The sequence below is a fragment of the Erigeron canadensis genome, chromosome 1, assembly GCF_010389155.1.
Source record: "Erigeron canadensis isolate Cc75 chromosome 1, C_canadensis_v1, whole genome shotgun sequence".
NCBI lineage: Eukaryota > Viridiplantae > Streptophyta > Magnoliopsida > Asterales > Asteraceae > Erigeron > Erigeron canadensis.
Window position 1 is genome coordinate 34,989,220 of NC_057761.1, and position 19,736 is coordinate 35,008,955.

General features: G+C 35.5%; 4 protein-coding genes, 1 long non-coding RNA gene and 1 other non-coding gene across 6 annotated transcripts; 3 read left to right on the forward strand and 3 right to left on the reverse strand.

The window, feature by feature from the left end:
* Positions 1-398: 398 nt before the first annotated feature.
* Positions 399-2,901, reverse strand: LOC122585209 (glucan endo-1,3-beta-glucosidase 12-like). The gene is made up of 2 exons (XM_043757319.1): positions 1,486-2,901; positions 399-629 (listed from the first exon to the last, which is right to left on the reverse strand). Exons 1-2 carry the CDS (start codon positions 2,834-2,836, stop codon positions 598-600), a joined length of 1,383 nt encoding a protein of 460 aa, XP_043613254.1. The 5' UTR covers positions 2,837-2,901; the 3' UTR covers positions 399-597.
* A 1,055-nt stretch (positions 2,902-3,956) lies between these two features.
* Positions 3,957-5,581, forward strand: LOC122583470. The gene is made up of 2 exons (XR_006321320.1): positions 3,957-4,104; positions 4,832-5,581. It is a non-coding gene; the product is annotated as an uncharacterized LOC122583470 (long non-coding RNA).
* LOC122586238 lies at positions 4,545-4,609 on the forward strand. The gene has a single exon (XR_006321941.1). It is a non-coding gene; the product is annotated as a small nucleolar RNA snoR101 (small nucleolar RNA).
* Positions 5,582-9,503: 3,922 nt separating the features above from the next.
* On the forward strand, positions 9,504-12,288 carry LOC122590915 (pentatricopeptide repeat-containing protein At4g21065-like). Its single transcript, XM_043763100.1, has one exon. The coding sequence runs from the start codon at positions 9,504-9,506 to the stop codon at positions 12,177-12,179; it is 2,676 nt and encodes an 891-aa protein (XP_043619035.1). The 3' UTR covers positions 12,180-12,288.
* Positions 12,289-12,357: 69 nt separating this feature from the next.
* On the reverse strand, positions 12,358-14,506 carry LOC122584934 (probable inorganic phosphate transporter 1-9). The gene is made up of 2 exons (XM_043757017.1): positions 13,720-14,506; positions 12,358-13,406 (listed from the first exon to the last, which is right to left on the reverse strand). Exons 1-2 carry the CDS (start codon positions 14,493-14,495, stop codon positions 12,476-12,478), a joined length of 1,707 nt encoding a protein of 568 aa, XP_043612952.1. The 5' UTR covers positions 14,496-14,506; the 3' UTR covers positions 12,358-12,475.
* A 2,838-nt stretch (positions 14,507-17,344) lies between these two features.
* LOC122590925 (probable inorganic phosphate transporter 1-9) lies at positions 17,345-19,519 on the reverse strand. The gene is made up of 2 exons (XM_043763106.1): positions 18,744-19,519; positions 17,345-18,275 (listed from the first exon to the last, which is right to left on the reverse strand). Exons 1-2 carry the CDS (start codon positions 19,517-19,519, stop codon positions 17,345-17,347), a joined length of 1,707 nt encoding a protein of 568 aa, XP_043619041.1.
* Between the last annotated feature and the right edge of the window lie 217 nt (positions 19,520-19,736).

Genomic DNA, 19,736 nt, shown 5'->3' on the forward strand with positions numbered 1-19,736 from the left:
TTGTCGTTTTAAAAATAATAAATAAATAAATAAAATGTATGTTGTATAAGAAACGTTATAAAACTTTATATATAATTATATAGTCATTTACTCATATGTAAACGTAAAACTTGAACAAATTCATTCATAAGTTTACAAAAGACTATTTTAGTGGTTTTGAAAAAAAGATTTCTTTCACAACATATATATTTAAAACGTTTTAAATGTAAATAAACTTAAAAACAATATGTAACCCATTACATAAATTAGAAATGACCATAAGGATAGTCTGCTAAATAGTAGTCGTATTTCTTTTTTGTTTCAAAGTATAGTAATTTATCTACATCTTACAAGAATGACGATACTAATATACTATAGAATGATAATACTATCAATTTATGGATGGTCAAATAGGATGATCAGGAACTTAATTTATTAAACTTAATGAAAGATCAAATGTAGACTCAAGAGACGAATGGATGAGATTAAGAGTTGATTTCGATGTGGTGTACAAACTCCTAGTTACCACAAAAGTTACGGTTCCTATTTTGAAATATTGAACCATATATATATATATATATATATTTCCATAGGATTCACATATTCCATAGACCCTTGCTACATATGGGAGTATATGCACGTTCCATAACCTGTTTAAAACCATCAGAAAAATAAGATCAGTAAATTACTTCAAAATAATATCAGAGATATTATCAATTTGCAAATAGCATTCCCATTTCGTCTGAAGATGAGTCCAATATTAGAGATAATCTCGAATAAATGTGTAAAACATGTCAAGAGTGTACGACATTGCTACTAGCTAGTTTTTTTTTTTTAACACGCTACAATTTCTATATTCAAATCAGTATCAAAGATCCTAACAATAGTCATTCAAGTCTTATACAAATTAAGTAATTATCTCATATAAAAGTATTTTTCTATGAACATTAATTAGATCTTTGTTGTGCTATTGAAATATTGATTTTCCAATATTCTTTCACATTGTTTTACCTTTTATCACAATAACATTGATTCAATTCTAACATGAAATAATTTCATCATGCCAAAACTGTTGTATCTTTTCTAAGTAATGTTAATTCCATAATTACTAATCGATTATATTAGTTCATTACCATCCGTTTGCATTATTAGTTCATCCCATGCAAAGGTTGGAGGAACTTTTCTACCATTTAGGTATACAATAGAAGCAGCCTCTCTACTTTGGTAAAGGTAAGGTCTGCCTACATTTTGACCTCCCCCAAACACCGTTGAGGAATTGGGGCTCAAAACTCACGGTAGGCGACACTGAGCAAGTTGGTTCTTTCTTTCTTGCTTTCTTTCTTTAGAAAATCATAGTTGGATTAAACATATAAAGCTCGATCTAACAAACAAATTCACAAATGTAACACTCACTAATTAGGTAATTAACAATTAACTAGCATAAAAAGCACTTTTCCAGAAAAGGGAGAAAAATAATACAGTAATGAAAAGATGGAAAATACTTACTTGGATCACTGAAAGTGACAAGACCACTTCCTTTGAAATCACAATTCCAATAATTTCTTCCATGCATTTGGTAATATGCATTCATTGCATATGATGCATGTGCATGAACCTTATTGGGCCCAAAACAATTCCCATTCTCATCAATCTCCCTACAATCCACACCACCTGGGCCACAACAAAAGTCCAACACACCCTGAACCACTTTCTCATCCGCATGTGGCTTAGCCACACACCAAACTGATGGACCCCTTTGAACTATCTTTGACCCTTGCCCAAACCCAAATTCCATTTTGGCTCCACTACAAAACTCACAGCTCAAATCCACATCATAAACCTTTGAACCATCCCCATTGAACAGCCCAAAGTTTCTCTCACTTGAACCACCTTGTTTCTTGTTTTCATTAAATAAAGCAAATAGGAAGATATCTATTTTGTCATTAGGTTTCATTGGGGTCCCTTTGTTTGATTGCGCCTTGGTGATTAGCCTACTATTGTAGGTTTTTGCATTATCCGGTGAGGCTGCTGTTTCACCGGGCTCACCTTTTGAGGGCCATCCAGATTCAGAAACCGTTATATGAATGGATCGGTTTCCAAATCCTAACGACACAATAGCTGAGCGTATTGCGTCAATTTGTGCATCTAACATATTTGTATAGACATACCCTTTGGGGTCATGGACCCCACTTGAGTTACCAAGTAAGGCGTATTCAAGTGGGACCGTGGTAGGGTTATCACGATAAGCAAAGTATGGATAGGCATTGACCATAAATGGTGAGTCCGTGTCGGCTAAGAAGGTGACAATGGAAGTCATTATAGGCATTAAGGTGGTGGCAAAGGTGGAAGCAGACGGTGGAAATGAACTGGCTAACACTGCCATACTATGTGGGGTGGAGATCTTGATTTTCCGGTCTAGTCCATGTGACAACAATACTTCATGAAGGTTTTGCATGGCTTCAATAAGTGCATTAGGGTCCATATCATCATCATCATCCATGGCTAAGTACTCATTACCAACCGCAATGCCTACAATTGAGGTGGCAGGGATGAAAGGGGCGATACGGGCTGAAAACCAATCCTCAGCCACGGACTTGGAAGAGCTTATATTAGCAACATGGCTGTTTTCGACCGCAACTATGAGGTCAATGCCCGAGTTGGAGAAAGCTTGTAGGATTTGAGGGTTAGTGTCATATATTTTGACTTTGTCTATGAGTGTTGATTGCAAGAGTTGGGCTACTGTTTTTGGTGAAGGAAGGTTGTTTCCGAGTGTGCCGTAGTTTATTCCTACAGCGGAGACGGTGGTGAATAGGCGGAGGAGGTGGAGGAAGACGGTAAGGAGACATAGAAGGGCCATATTGATTCAAGTGAACTTATGCTAGTAAAGAAATGGAGCTAACCAAGATATGAATCCTTTAGTCAATAAATAGATATATAGCATATGTACAAATCTTATGTGGTAATGCAAAATATATTTATCTTTTCAAATAATGGATTACAGTAAAACTTTTGTACATTCTTTATAAAAGTGAGACATGATAATTGTAAATGTTGAAAAAAGGAATAAATCTAAAAAAGAGTAGTGAAAAAGTGCTTTTTTTAATAACGGAATTGGTCTTTGGTCCAGCTGGTTTGTTGAAACAAAATAAAGGTACAATCCCTTTTCCTTGATTGTTGTAGACTGGTAGTCCTCATTCATTCTACCAAAATTCAAAAATTGCTAACTTAATACAATCGATAATATTTCATCTATGACCAGTATTGCTTCTGGTAGATATTTCTTTCTCTAACGTGAAAAAAGTTAGGACTTACGGAAATATATTGAGACCCTGAAGATTACAATGCATAAAGACTCCCTCTAGGGCTCTAGTTACCAAATTTATATCCAAAAGAACAAAACTCGTTATTCCTAGCAAAAAGATATTAGTAAACGGCAAAAATACCTCTTGTTTTTTGGTACCTTTATCTTTACTTCTTTACTACTAAATAAAAGTTTTTAAAGAGTTAAATATTTTTTGAATTAATCAAAATATTCTTAATGAACTTCCCTTCGTAAATAACTAGATGTGAAATGATCAATTTTATCTTCAAGGATTAATTAACTTACGCCATAAGTTTCTTATCTTCTAAAATATCTCTATTTCCGCTTTAAATCAATTACCTTTACATAAATTACCTTCAATATTCACCGACACCATCGCCGTCAATACTGTCGCATTGCGTAGCAACCGTGCTAGTTTAATATTATCAAAACTCTAATCATAATCAAAGTTGGGGGATGTAGGGGTAATTAGACTATTATGTCTCAAAATTGGGGGTAATTAAATCAGGGATTAAAAACCATAACTTTAGAAGTTGGGATGAAAAAGATCAAATTTGTAATTTACTCGATAACTTATCTACTTTCATTTTCTGAGCATCATCAATCCGGGGGAAAAAAGAAAAGAAAAAAAAAAAAACACATATTGGCAAGAAGCCAAACATGGGAACTATATAAACCCACGCATCCATCCATCCATCATAGGGTTTCTCTTCTTCACACGCCGCCATAACCTCAACAATAAAAAGATATATGTTTTCCTGCTATCTGTAATTCTACATTCATATATACCTCAAATAAAACATGTAAGTAAATTCTAACTATTGTTTTTAACTGTTTATTTTACACACACACATTCAGGTTTCTTTTATCAAACTTTCATCTATTTTCAATGGCATAAGTATTTTTGTACTCATAATATATCCAAGTGTTATAGTTGTTAGTAAATGTTTAAGCCTTATAAAATACTTCCCCCTTATTTCAAAATTTTTTATTTTTATTTTTAACTCGCTTTATCCCTTGGTAAATAAAAGTTCTTCAGATTTATTAACTTTAGTTAATGGAATTTAATCCTAAGTCCTAACTATCTTGAAAGCAATTGGAAGCTAATAATCGACCTAAGGGTTATAAATAGATAGAATATCTTCAATAGAGCTATAAATAAATAATTAGCATTTACTTGATGAATTTGTTAAGTTAAATAAAAAGAGGCATAAACGGTGGTGCAGCATATTTTGCATATGATGGCTTACACTTGATCTCTGAATATAACAGGTAAGTACTGTTGACAAAATTCATATTGCTGATGCAAATTATATGTTGCACCGCCTATTTCGGAACTTAAATCAAACCTTTCTTAGCTCCTTTGTAACTGTAGTGAGTTGGCTTAAGATATCATTATATCAAATTTAGACGTTTTTTTTTTTAGTCAATAAGTGCTGAGAGTATTAAACGGCTGAATGTATATATAATGTCTTATGTATTAAGTAAAATATCGGTAATTTACGGTTATTTTTGTTAATGGGACCTTAGTTTATTGGAGAGGCGGTTGAAATACCTTCGCTGGGTATTCATGTCATTCATCGATTATAAAAAGTACTTGTACAGGTATTCGTGTTCTAAAGTGAAGTCCAATTTTTTATTTTTTATTTTCCTAAAGTAAGATTATACTTTAAATATTACTGTCATTTAGTTTGTTAATAAGGATTGCAAGGTATTGTCACATTGTTTTCGATGTTTCATACTGTATTTGTTAAGATACCACATGACGACTGAATAATACGACAAAAGCAAAGATAACGGTAAAGTAGACAAAATCCATTCTCCGGATGATCAAGATGACAACTTTAAGCTTCATTTGTCTCCTATAGTTGGTTATTTAAAACCTGGAGATCTTTGCATAACTTATAGAGGCCGGGATCGAGCACCATCTGATCTGGATAGATCAAGGCTATGCGTGTGTTTACCTGGAAAGTTGTTCTGTAAGTTGTTGCTCTGTGAAATGGTAAGATTTGGTGACACGTGTAATCTATGTTCTTGTAATCGTGTAGTTTACGTGGTGAGGAACCCTACGCCCATCACTGGCCGGGAGCATCTCGTTTTGGTCATACTTGTATAGTTAGAAGTTTTGTGGTTAAGTTAATTATAGCATTATTGATTGGTTTTCTCTGCTTCTGATGTTTCAACTGCTTGTTTACAGCATATTGTATTTCTATTCAAAAAACCAAATACTCATACTATTTATGAATTATGATAGAACTTTTAAGATACAATTCTGATAAATCTCTTGTTTGTATCTAGTGCATATATCTTATAATCTTGTCATGATTAGACATTTTATCAAATAAACTGATCAATTTTATGCACTTCTACAGAAATATGATATATAAGTGTTCTGTATTTGATCTTTGTATTGACTTAACTTCTGTACCAAAAAGGGGCCATTATAGTTTAATAGGTCTACAAAATGTATATATAATGCTTAAAATCTAAAGGGTGGGTATATTGAGAATTCACAAATAAATAAAAAAACGCGAAAACAATTTTATATTACACATTTTCACATCTTTTCTTTCTCTTCAATTAAAAATGAAAATTCATCTAAATCATTCAAAATGTTTTATCTCACAAATTTTAAATCATTAGATGAAAAAAAAGGTATGGTCTCTTTCATTAGAAATGCGACTCGATATTGTAACATCCTAAATTATTAAGCCAATTAAAAATTGACCTCTATTATAGTTTTGACATTAAAATAGTTTCATAGTATTTTATTTTTGAACATGGGATTGTTTTAGTTGGAACTTTAGCGGATAGCGGGTATTTTACCCACCAAAAATATTATGGGACGTGGCATGTAGAAAGGATGTTCAGCCATTTCATTCTTGTTGAATCATCTCCCCACTATCTTGATTCTCCTCAATTCTTCTTATTCTTCAATCTAATTCCAAGCTTAATCTTCCAAACAATTCAAGTTTCCATCAAAGATTAATAATAACAATAATTTTATAACATCTAAGAAATTTAAAGGATTGGGGTTTATGCCTAGTGGTGGTGGCTGAAATTTTGAGGAAGAAGGAGGAGAAATTAGGGCTTGAATTCATGATTTTTGTTCTTGAAACATTAAGGTAATTTTCTTATTAATCATAGTTTTAATTATTGTAGAAATTAGGGTTCTTATTATTAAATTGAATTGGGGAAATTGGGGGTTTTCTTTATATTGATTAAATTGATATAATATGAATTAGGGTTCTTGTAAGTTAATCAAATTAGGGTTTAATTGAGTTGCATGATAGATTTTGATGAATGGAAGTAAGAAGAAATCTGGACAGATTCTGCCCCTGATGTTGTAACGAGTTAAACACCTTCATGACAGCATTTTCACTTGTTGAGTCCTAAAAAGAAAATGTAGGTTATTGTGTTAGCAAAATTTTCCCACTGGAATGAGTTCAAAATTCGAAGTAGAACTCTAGTTATGAATTTTTGAATCCAGTGGCGCAATGCTGATCTTTCAGCAAAAATGATTCTGATGTCTGTTGTTAAAACGGGTAAAACACATTCTTGCAAGTTAATTCATGTTTTGGTCACTGAATATAAAATGTACTAAAATGTGTTAAGAAGAAGTGGCCACTGGAATGAGGTCAAAATATGGTGTAGAACTCAAGTTATGGTCATTTGAAGGCAGTAGGGTCAAAGCTGTTTAACAGCAGCAGTTTTGATTTTTAAAACGACCAGAAATCACCTTTGAAAGGCAATTCACATGTTGGTCACTAAAGATAAAAGGTAGGTATATGTGTCACCTAAATTTGGCCACTGGAATCAAGTAAAAAGAGTAAGTAGAACTTGAGTTATGCTTGTTTGAAGTCTGCTAGGTCAAATATGTTAATAACAATTTTGATACGAAAGTAACTCTTGGCCAATTGAAAATGATGTAAGAGATACATGTTATGTGAACCAACCCAAGATTTATATAAGATTGGAAATGAGGGGTTGGGTGTTGAAATGCTAGTGATTATGGCTAGATGGCCTAGTATGTGATTGATGATCCTTTATGCGTTATGATTTGTTGCTAGGTTGAAGCATACATGTTTTGTGTTCATGCGGTTTTCTTGATTTATAATTTTGGTTTTCGCGGAGGAGGTGAGTTTTCTTGCATACTTTTATATATGCCTTGGGTCAGTTACCATTCATGTTGAGTGAGTCCATGGTGGTAATTGATTTGGCGTTAAGTCCCATGTTTATGGTTGAGTTTGATTACAGGCCTAATCGGTGGCCATAGGCTCATGTGGAGCATTTCTTATTGATATATTTGATTGTGATGGTAATCATTTGCTTATATGGATCCATGTAATGCCTAGCCCAAGGGTGAGTATTATGGATATGACACGACGGTGTCATAGTCCATATGCAACAGTCCCTTGAGCATTGCCCTCCTTCGTATGTATAAACGTATGCAAGATTATTCACTAAGCTTTGCTTACTTTTTAGTTGTTTACCCTTTTATAGGTTGTCCCGGATGAGGAAGAAAGTAAGTATTGTAAAGATTGGAGTTAAAGATGCTTAATGGATATGGGTGGCGTTGGTTAAATGCGGATAATGGTATTGGTAATAGGACCCATAGTGACCCCTTTGAACTATTGGCTCTTTGTACTCTTGTTATGTCTTTTTGGAGAATTATTATGATATCTAGAGTTAGACTCGAGTTTTTGGGTATTTTAAATGGGTCGTTTTGTAGTTGTAATGTATTGATTTTGTTTAAATGTGTTTTGGAGAAACTCATAATCCGTAACAGGTTTGGATGATGATTTTACGAATGGGTCATGCCGAAATTTCTAATTTTGTACGTCGTCATTTGTGAGATGTCAACTCGGGTAATTGACCCATTTGGTGGTAAAATGAATGTTTGGTCAACAGATACTTTTACCTTGCTTATTTCCGAGTTGAAAACTTATTTGAACTTAGAAATGTTGTATTATGAAGTTTGGTTTTGATTTTGGTAGTCTATAAGTTCGATTAAGCATCTAACGATTTTTGGTGTCGCTGAACTGGTGCCCACTGCGGCGCAGTGGGGATTCTCGGTCCAGGGAGCATGTCACTTCCACTGCGGCGCAATAGGGATTGCATCCACCCACTGCGGCGCAGTGGGCTTATATATAAAAAAAAAAAAAATCCTTATTTTTCTATTAATCGAGTTGTGTCGTTTCAGATATACTTTTGACGACTTTTTAAATTTCGTTTTCTTTTTGATACTTACACATAAACTACACATGTGTAGGTTGAACGAAAATTGTGATTCGGAACGGGCTTCGCCTTTAAGTAAATTCATAAAGGGTAACTGGTGGGGGTGATAGGTCATTGAGTGTGATAGGTCATAAGGGGTGATCGGTGGTCTACCTAACGGGCTCCGCCATGGAATGACGGGCACCATGACGGAGCCATGGATTGATGGGCTTCTCCCTTAACCTTGATTATTGTGTACAGATGGTCATTTACAAATTTACATGTGAAAACAAAAATCCTACATACGTGTAATGAAAAAAAACAAAAATTAAAAATTCATTAAAAGTATACCGAATTGCATCTCTAATGAGAGGACGAAATTTTAAGACTACCCATACTTTTTTTTTTCATCTAACAATTTACGGTTTGTGAGATAAAACATTTTAAATGATTTGGATAAATTTTAAAAATTGGATAAAATGAGTGGTCCAAAATTATTCTTGTATTCCTTATTTTTTTAAGGGTTCTTAACGCTTCCTCTAAAATCCAAATCTATGTTAACAAATTTGATTTTGCGTTGTATGGACACTTGTTTTTGCGAACATTCCGATTCCATGTACCAACACAGGATATGATGTGACAAAAAAAAAAAAAAAATTACACACAAAGACAGCTTAATAAATACATAAGTGTTCTGTTAAGGCACTTTCTAAAAGAAGCAATGATATGTAACTCTCACCCTAACCATATTTGGCGCAAATAAGGCATCTACCAAATAGTTCAAGGACTACATATGTAACTCTCACCCTAACCATAATTGGCGCAAATTTATATCCAATTTCATATTTCAAACTTGTTAAGCTTTTTTAACATTCATCAGCTCATATTTAACATTCTTATGTAGTTAGGTTCACAAAATTATTGAATGCAATCAATCAAATGAAACCAAAACCCCCCAAATTTCCAATCTTTTTAACAATATCTAATGTTTTACATCATCCGCCGCTTTTTCGCAACCCAACACACAAATCTTTCAAAAAAGATAATTTCTTTCGAAACCCCAAATCAATGTTATATGGAACTATCTCAAAAATTTTACGAATCAATGAAAGAATGCGTAAGAATTCGGTCGAAACCTTTGGCTCAAGGGCTGCATTGTCAATTGATCACAACGGGTTTAAAAGGGTCGGTTTTTATTCAAAATAATGTGATTAGTATGTATGCAGGCTGTGGGTTAATCGATGAGGCGATGTTTGTGTTTAATGAGATTGAGTTGAAAAATGTGTTTAGTTGGAATGCACTGATTGAAGGGTTGGTTGATAATGGGCGGGTAAGTGATGCAGAGAAGGTGTTTGATGAAATGCCTCAAAGAGATGTTGTTTCTTGGAATTCTATGATGTCGGGTTATTTCCGTAACGGGATGGTGGAGAAGTGTGTGGAGGTGTTTGTGGAAATGGTTAGGAGGTTTGAATGTGTTCCTAATGTGTATTCGTTTACTTGTGTGATGAAAGCGTGTGCTTGTGTTAAAGATTTGAACTTGGCTATGCAAGTGCACGGGTTGGTTACAAAGTTTGAGTTTTTAAGGGATGATTCTGTTGAGTCGTCGGTGGTTGATATGTATATTAAGTGTGGGAAGCCGGATTTTGCTGAACGTGTTTTTTTAAAGATGGTGAACCCGAATTTGTTTTCTTGGAATTCCATGATCTATGGTTACTCGCAATTATATGGTGCACCAAAGGCTTTGGAGTTTTTTGAAAGAATGCCTAAAAGGGATATTGTTTCTTGGAACATGATTATTTCTATTCTGTCTAAGCATGGGAATGTTGTGAAGACGCTTGGTATGTTTATTGAGATGTGTCATCAAGGTTTTAGACCATATTCCATGACATATGCTAGTGTTCTCAGTGCTTGTACCAGCGTATATGAACTTGGATGGGGGACTCACTTGCATGCCAGGATTATCAGATTTCAACTAAGTGTTGATGAGTTTGTCGGTAGTGGTCTTATTGACTTGTATGCTAAATGTGGGAATTTCAAAAAAGCACGTCAGGTATTTAATGATATGAAAGAGCACGACATAGTATCATGGACTTCACTTATGGGTGGCGCAGCACATTGTGGCAATGGAAGCGAGGCGTTTTCATTGTTTAAAGAGATGAAAAAAGTACCCGTGGTTTCTGATCAATTCACTCTAGCAACTGTTTTAGGAGCTTGTAGTAACTTGAAGGACAGTAATCTTGGAAGCCAGATTCATGCATACTCAGTCAGACTTGGTATTGACCATTTAATCCCAGTAGCAAATGCTCTTATTACAATGTATGCCAAATGCGGTGATATTCAGAGTGCAAAAAACACATTTCAGTGGATGTCACATAGAAATCTCATATCTTGGACAACAATGATCACATCATTCTCTAATAGTGGTTATGTTGAAAAGGCTCAAGAATATTTTGATAATATGCCTGAACGAAATGTTGTTTCTTGGAACTCAATGTTAGGGGGATATGTACACCATGGATTATGGGAAGAGGGTCTCAAAGTTTATGTTTTGATGAGACAAAAAGGGGTAAAACCAGATTGGATTACTTTTGTAAGTTCAATTGGTGCATGTGCAGATGCAGCCATACTAAAACTTGGGAACCAAATCGTTTCTGAAGCTGAAAAATTTGGTTTTGCTTCTGATGTTTCAGTTAAAAACACAATCATTACCATGTATTCAAAATGCGGTCGTATTAAAGAAGCAGAAAAAACATTTGATACGATGCCTATCAAGAATTTGATTTCATGGAACGCAATGATGGCTGGGTATGCCCAAAGTGGTCAGGGTAATCAAGTAATTTATACTTTCGAAAAGATGATTAGTTCGGGAATAATGCCCGACGATATAAGTTATGTGTCAGTTCTATCAGGTTGTAGCCATTCCGGATTATTATCTGAAGGTCATCATTACTTTGATATGTTGATTCATGATCATGAAGTGAATCCAACATGTGAGCATTTTTCCTGCATGGTGGATTTACTAGGGCGTGCAGGGCTTGTTGAAAAGGCAAAAGATTTTATCGACAAAATGCCAATGGAACCAAACGCTGCTGTTTGGGGAGCTTTGCTGGGTGCTTGCAGGATTCATGGCAATTCAACAATGGCAGAAACTGCTTTAAAGAATCTTGTTAATTTAGATGCAGAGGATTCTGGAAGCTATGTTCTCTTAGCCAATATTTATCTTGATTTGGGGAACTTGGAGAATGTCTCAAATCTTAGACGATTTATGAAAGATAAAAGAATAAGAAAGGATCCAGGATGCAGTTGGATTGAAGCAGATAACAGGGTTCACGTATTTACAGCAAATGATACTAATCATCCAAAAATCAAAGACGTTTATGACACGTTAGGGGAGGTTATTAAAATGATAGGAGAAGCAGGACTGTATGTTAAGAAAACCAGTTCCATGTATCATAGTGAAAAGCTTGCATTGGCGTTTGGGTTGATGACTTTACCAGCATGGATGCCGATTCATATAGTGAAAAATCTTAGAATATGCAATGACTGTCATCAGGTAATGAAGTTGGCATCTCATGTTACCTCAAGGGAACTTATAGTTCGAGATACAAACCGTTACCATCATTTTACAGATGGGTGTTGCTCGTGCCGGGATTACTGGTAAATTGGCGACATGAGGTATGATATACTTTACATATTGTTAGCAATCTTTAACTCAAAATTCACATTAAAACCAATGAATTAATAAAATAACTAACACTCTTTTTGCTGAATGCATGCAAATCAAACACAAATACTTTAAGTTATCCAATATGATGAACTTCTACTTACCCAACGACCTCTGATCAGATCACTAACAACCTCTGATCATCGACACACCAGTGAGACTAGTTTACAAGGATGGTTGAACACAAATAACCCAGAGACATCTTCTTCCATCTAATAACAGACATGTAGACATTAATTTTCAGGTGTTTGCTCGGTTTCTCTGGCCCTCAATTTGTGAGGCCAGAATCTCAAGAACCAAACACCTGTAAACTCATCCACATTCTCATTTTTCTCCAATGAGCGCCCCATTGTCTCTCGAGTAAAAAAGTAGGTCATGAAAAACCCTAAGACACAAACCCCGCCCATTGCCATTAAAGTGTCAGACACCCCCTCTCGAGAATCACGGGAAGACCAAAGAAACCCTATGGATCCAATTATTGCCCCAACTTTTCCAATTGCACCAGAAATCCCATGACAAGTTGCACGAAACCTTGCTGGGAAGAGTTCTGCCGGGACTATGAACGTGGTTGTGTTTGGTCCGAAATTGGAAAAAAAGAAGGCAAGTCCGTACAGTAATATGAACCCAATACCTGGATCGGATCCCCAACCGCCTTTGTTAACTTTCGCGACCGTAAACAAGCTTACAGCCATTAAAAGGAACCCGGCTGCCTGAATCTTGACTCTTCCAACATAATCAATCATGTAAACAGTCACAAAATAGCCAGGGATAGTCGCGCTGATTGCAACCAGTGCCTGGAACTTCGCTACTTGCAATGCATCATCGTATATATTCATATGACTCTTATGAGTCATATAGCCTTTAAATGCATGATATTGGAACAGATTGAGAGGGTAGAAAACAAGATCGATCAAGAACCAATTGGTTGAAGCAGCTATGAGATCACGACCATGTCGTCGCAAAAATTCTCGTGAAAAGAAAGGGTAGGTGTTCGATAAAGTTGCATGAGTGTCCGGTGTGCTAATCATCTTAACATCTTCCCGTATTGAGCTCGGTGTGCTAATCATCTCAACGTCTTCCTGTATCGATCTCAGTGATACCTTCAACACATTCTCCATATCTTTTGCTGCTTGTAAAGTGTTTTTCTCTACCAAAGCTGTGAACCTATGAAACAGTATTCAAGAAACACAATTAGTTATAGTCCCCAAAAAGAAACCTCATTTGTAGTGAAAACAATCATGTTGTTTTAGTAGGGATATGATATGGTTCAAAACCGGACTCTTATGGTACTGCATATGAGTACTGCATACCGGACCATTTTATACTGGTTCCATATCAGTTTGGTAGCGGTTGGATCTCAAACAAATTTTGTGAACCGGACTAAAAACTTGTGTCGTTGTTTACTTTTTCATCAGAAGAAAGAAAAAGATGGTGTGGACTTGGACTGTAAGTCTGTAACTAGGTATATGTATTGTACCTGGCTGTTTCAGGCATCTTCATCCGCCAATAATAAGTCATAGCTGCTGGAATTGCACCAAACATAAGAATAAGCCGCCATGCCAAACCCGACTCAGGTGGGACGGGAGCAGTGTTTTCCCATGGTTGGAGTTCTAACGGCGTTGTTAACTTGTCAGCAAAAGCTTTGAAAATGGAGCACACAGCCATGGTAATGACCGAACTCAAAAGTATTCCAAACCCTTGCATAGAGAACACGCCAGCAATGAACGCTCCACGAGTCTTCTTATTCGCAAACTCGGACATAATTGTGGCTGATAACGGGTAGTCCCCTCCAATTCCTATCCCAAGCAAAAACCGAAAGAATCCAAGGCTCACAAACACCATCGAGCTTAACCTTGAAAGCGAGAATCCACATCCTAGAGCTCCCACAACCATCATCATAAGTGAAACACCATACACATGACGACGTCCAACACGGTCACCTAGCCGTCCAAAAACAAGCTGGCCGACCACGGTCCCCATCAAAGCAACACCAATCATTGCTGATGCGATAGCTTTAGGGACCTCAAACCAATACTTGTCATTCCCATTTCTATCTACCTCAAACCAATCCTTTTCGTACTCATTTCTATATATCTTGGGGTAATATATCCTTCCGATCATTCTCATGATCGGAGGGATACAAAATAAATCGTAACTATCAGTAAATAAACCCATACCCGCAATTATGATTGCTTTAAAGTGGTAATATTGTGTCTTTGCAGCATCAAGTGCTGATAAAACTTTCAATGCCATTTCGGAATGAATTGTACTTGATTCGAACACAAGTATATATATATATATATATATAATATGTAGAAATGGGTTAAAAAAACATATCTAAAACTATGTGTTTTTAATAGGTATAAATAGACAGAAATATACTAAAGATATATGGAAGTAAATTGCTAGGGAGTTTCGTAGTGAAAAATCCTTTGGCATATACTACCTCCGATGTTCTCCGTCTCCAATATTTTGAAAGAAAGTGTCAAGGTTAAGGTTCATTGTTTGTTCTTAATACGTGATGTGCTTCCATTTGGTAACAAATATAAAATAATAATGAAGTCGTGAATGTCAACTTTGTTGTCGTTAATTGATGAATTATGTCTCTTGTCGATTAATTAAATTAAGCTATATATACGTTAATTAGTATGAATGACACAAGTACCTGGTGTTTCCAATAATTCCTTAAAACACTATTTAAGTTAATAAATTTAAAAAATACAAGAGAATAATAGAGATAACTGTATTATCCATCTCATAATAAGATTTTAGGGGATGGATTGATTTTCGCCATTCATCCATGAATATTCTTTGGATCAATTAATTTCATATTAGTAACCGTGGGTACCCTTTTCGTAGATCAAAACAAATAACACAACAATAATGGCAAACAAATTACGTGAAATTCGGAAGTGTTATTCAGAGTGTTATTGTCAATGTATATTTATACTGTATGAACTCAGTATAAAGCAATGTATGCACGAGACTAAAAAAGCAACCTGGGTCAATGGTACTGAACCCCTTACAGGGTTGTAGGCATACCTTTCATAGGCTTTGTGCATCCTTAACTACTGTTCCCAACTCCGAGGAGAAGGTTTGGGTAAGCTAATGAAAACTGCCATAATTTTGTATTTGGGACGTATACAAGAACATACATATTTTTTTTTATAAAATTTTCGTGTATTATTTTTATCATGATCTAAAGGTCAATATCTCGTCTTATTATTTTTAACTTTAACATTTGTTTTACAATAACCAACCAGACATAAAGAGTATCTATTAATTAGCATTTGGTCCATGACATAACGTACGTTGGACTAATGTAAAAATCCAAGAAGAGTGAGACACCCTTTCATCTTGTCTTGCACGTTAGGTTGCTAACACGATATAGTAAGTTCCAAAATAAAATGTCAATTTCACATGTAACATATTCTTTTGATATGTTGAATCTTTCCATATATTCTAGAATATTGTTGAAACTTTGCATATTCTCTTAAAGATTCCAACAATAAAACAATGTCTTTCAACCATATTTGTGTGTGTTTGATTGAGATGGGATATATTTGAGAGACCACATATATATTCAATAACATGTTCGTAGTAAATGGATAATGTTTTTTCTGTTCGGGTGAGCGAGATGCGCACGACATGTCAAAACGAATCTATATAAAACGGGTCGGGTGAGTATAATATTTAGCGTTCTAATTTTAACATGTTTTATAGCAATAGTTTACTTTCAAGGAAAAATCAATTTAATTATTTGCATATACGTTGTAATGTCATATTTGTAAACTTCAAGAAAAATTAGTAAAGTACTGAACAATTTTCTTTTTTGTTCATTGAACATTTTGTAATTCATTACGCTTCACGAGTTTAACTTTAGAACTAACAATTACTTTTAAATTCTTTTTTGTATAATATGTATATACTTGATAAACGAAAGAAAATAAAAGTCTAGTAGAACATCACAAACACATAACTAGCAATTGTTCACATTTAGTATATAATTTAAAAAATTTGAACAAAATTAAGTTTTCATAAGCCATATACTGTACTTTTATAATAGATGATAAGGAGTAAACTTTGTGAGTGGCGTTGAAGAATTTCACATTGACTCAATGGAAAAAGACCTTTTAAGAAAGCCAAGCTTATGGGATAAATTTTAAATGAAACTTTTTATATTGCTGATGTTTCAAGTTAAAGAGGGCCATCATAATTTAAACAGGGGGCATTTATAGAAATTCTATAAAAACTTGATTCATTAGTGAATAAATACTAGTTGTCATTACTTAATTGGCCCAAGGTTATAGGGTGCCATTGCCCCCCCTCTTTCTATTGTGCATCCGCCCCTGTACGTCATAACCCAGTTAATTAACTTGGTGACCGTTTTTAACCACTTTTAATTTATGACCACTCCCGGGATGTTTATCTAGGGATGTTTCAAACCAAACATGACTCCTAACTTCGTAGCGTGCTTAGTGTTACAATAAAATTAAATGTTAGTTGAAATCTCAACTTTGATACGTGCCTGGATAGCTTGGAGTTAACTTTGGAAGTGAAAAACCATGCACATATATTGCACGTTGTTTTATATGTTCATGCGTAATAAATTATTGTTAGTATTATATAGTTGTTACTTACTTGGTCAAATGAGAGGATATGAGCGGTTACCATATTACACGTTTCCTCCTTGTTTTAGGCTCCACTTAGTGGTAATTAATTTATTTCAATTCCTTGTTTGTAATCAAGGTTATAAATAACCGTATGTTCTAGTATGGAACTATGAATGAAATATGAAAGTTTAGTCTTTTCTTTCTTTACCCACTCTATGGGTTACTATATTTGGGAGTTTGTAGGTTTAATTTGTCCAACAAATCAAACCAAAAGTCAGACCCGAATTCACGAATAGATAGCCTGAACACAACTCAAACATTATTCTACGTCTTTCATATATATTCTATTACATATTTTTGAATCCGTCACTGCCACTAGATTAATTTAAGACGGTTAAGTTGAACACAAAAAGTTAACTCAGGATCAGCTTTCAAGGATGCTTGAACACAACCAACTCGTAGACGTACACCGCCCAGCATGGAATTACATTAATTTCCAGGTGTAGGCGCGGTTTCTCTGTCCCACAATTTGTGGGGCCAGAATCTCACAAACCAAACACCTGTAAACTCGTCCACATTCTCATTTTTCTCCAATGACCGCCCCTTTGTCTCTCGGGTAAAAAAGTAGGTCACGAAAAACCCTAACACACAAACTCCGCCCATTGCCTTTAAAGTATCAGACACCCCATCTCGAGAATTACGTGAAGTCCAAATAAACCCTATCGATCCAATTATCGCCCCGACTTTTCCAACTGCGCCAGAAATCCCGTGACAAGTTGCACGAAACCTTGCTGGGAAGAGTTCTGCTGGGACTATGAACGTCGTCGTGTTTGGTCCAAAATTGCAAAAAAAGAAGGTAAGTCCATAAAGTATTATGAACCCAATACCTGGATCGGATCCCCAACCGCCTGTATTAATTTTAGCGATAGTAAACAAGCTTACGGCCATAAAAAGGAACCCGGCTGCCTGAATTTTGACTCTTCCAACATAATCAATCATGTAAACTGTCACAAAATAGCCAGGGATAGTCGAGCTGATAGCAACGAGTGCTTGGAATTTCGCTACTTGCCATGCATCATCGTAGATATTCATATGGCTCTTATGAATCATTTTTCCTTTAAACGCGTGATATTGGAACAGATTGAGAGGGTAGAAAACAAGATCTATCAAAAACCAATTGGTTGAAGCAGCTATGAGATCACGACCATGTCGTCGCAAAAATTCCCGTGAAAAGAAAGGGTAGGTGTTCGATAAAGCTGCACGAGTGTCCGGTGTGCTCATCATCCTAACGTTTTCATATATTGAGCTTGGTGTGCTGAACATCTCAACATCTTCTCGTATTGAGCTTAGTGAAACGTTCAACACTTTCTCCATATCTTTTGCTGCTTGTAAAGTGTTTTTCTCTACCAAAGCTGTGAATCTATGATAACAGTATTCAAGAAACACAATAATTAGTGTCACAAAAGAAACGTCATTTCTAGTCAAAACAATCATGTTGATTAAAGGTATGTTTAGCAAAACTAGCTGATAGTTGTTATTTAAACTTCTAAAATATATATTTAAGATTCTAATTGACAGGGTAATTGAAGCTATTAATAAAAAGGTATGAATGGACAAACTAAATAATTAATTATGGATTTGGTTGGTAGTTATATGAATTAATTAGGGTATTGGTGAAATATGATTATCCAAGTGCTCAAAATGCTAAAAGCTAGAAGATAACCACTTGCTTAAAACTAAAAGTTTTAAGGTCCTGCAATCAAATGTGACATTTGTTTAAGAAAAGTTATTATCCTAAAAGCTACTCGTAAAAAACTGCTAGAAATCCTAAAAAGTTCCTTGCCAAAAAGGTCGGTTTGGACTCGGATCGTATTAGAAGGTAGTGTACCTGGCTGTTTCAGGCATCTTCATCCTCCAATAATAGGTCATAGCTGCTGGAATAGCACCAAACATGAGAATAAGCCGCCATGCCACGTCTGACTCAGGCGGGACAGAAGCAGTGTTTGCCCATAGTGGGAGTTGTAACGGGGTTGTTAACTTGTCAGCAAAAACTTTAAAAATGGAGCACACGGCCATGGTAATGACCGAACTCAAAAGTATTCCAAACCCTTGCATAGAGAACACACCGGCAATGAACGCTCCACGAGTCTTCTTATTGGCAAACTCGGACATAATTGTGGCTGATAACGGGTAGTCCCCTCCAATACCGATCCCAAGCAAAAACCGAAAGAACCCAAGGCTCACAAACACCATTGAGGTTAACCTTGAAAGTGAGAATCCGCATCCTAGGGATCCCACAACCATCATCAAAAGTGAAACACCGTACACTCGCCGACGTCCAACACGGTCACCAAGCCGTCCAAAAACAAGTTGCCCGACCACGGTCCCCATCAATGCAACTCCAATCATCGCGGATGCGATGGATTTTGGGATATTAAACCAATGTGTGTCGTTCCCATGTTTATCTACCTCAAACCAATCCTTTTCGTCCTCATTTCTATATACCTTGGAGTAATATATCCTTCCGATCATTCTCATGATCGGAGGGATACAGAATAAATCGTAACTATCAGTAAATAAACCCATACCGGCGATTATGATTGCTTTAAAGTGGTAATATTGTGTCTTTGCAGCATCAAGTGCTGATAAAACTTTCAGTGCCATTTTGGTATGAATTGTACTTGATCCGAACACAAGAATTTATATGATATGTAAAATGCATTAAAATAAAACATGGATAAAACAATTTGTTTTTAGTAGGTAAAAATAGACAGAAATACTAAAGATATAGTGAAGTAAATTGCTAGGGAGTTTCGTAGTGGTAAAATCCTTGGCATATACTACCTCGGATGTTCGTCATTTCCAATATTTTCAAAGATCG

Coding starts and splice junctions, on each gene's coding strand:
- LOC122584934 (XM_043757017.1), bottom strand. CDS start 14,495: ATGGCATTGAAAGTTTTATCAGCACTTGATGCTGCAAAGACACAATAT. Junction 13,407..13,719: donor AAGATGCCTGAAACAGCCAG/GTACAATACATA, acceptor ACTGTTTCATAG/GTTCACAGCTTTGGTAGAGA.
- LOC122590925 (XM_043763106.1), bottom strand. CDS start 19,519: ATGGCACTGAAAGTTTTATCAGCACTTGATGCTGCAAAGACACAATAT. Junction 18,276..18,743: donor AAGATGCCTGAAACAGCCAG/GTACACTACCTT, acceptor CTGTTATCATAG/ATTCACAGCTTTGGTAGAGA.
- LOC122585209 (XM_043757319.1), bottom strand. CDS start 2,836: ATGGCCCTTCTATGTCTCCTTACCGTCTTCCTCCACCTCCTCCGCCTA. Junction 630..1,485: donor TGTCACTTTCAGTGATCCAA/GTAAGTATTTTC, acceptor GGTTTTAAACAG/GTTATGGAACGTGCATATAC.
- LOC122590915 (XM_043763100.1), top strand. CDS start 9,504: ATGTTTTACATCATCCGCCGCTTTTTCGCAACCCAACACACAAATCTT.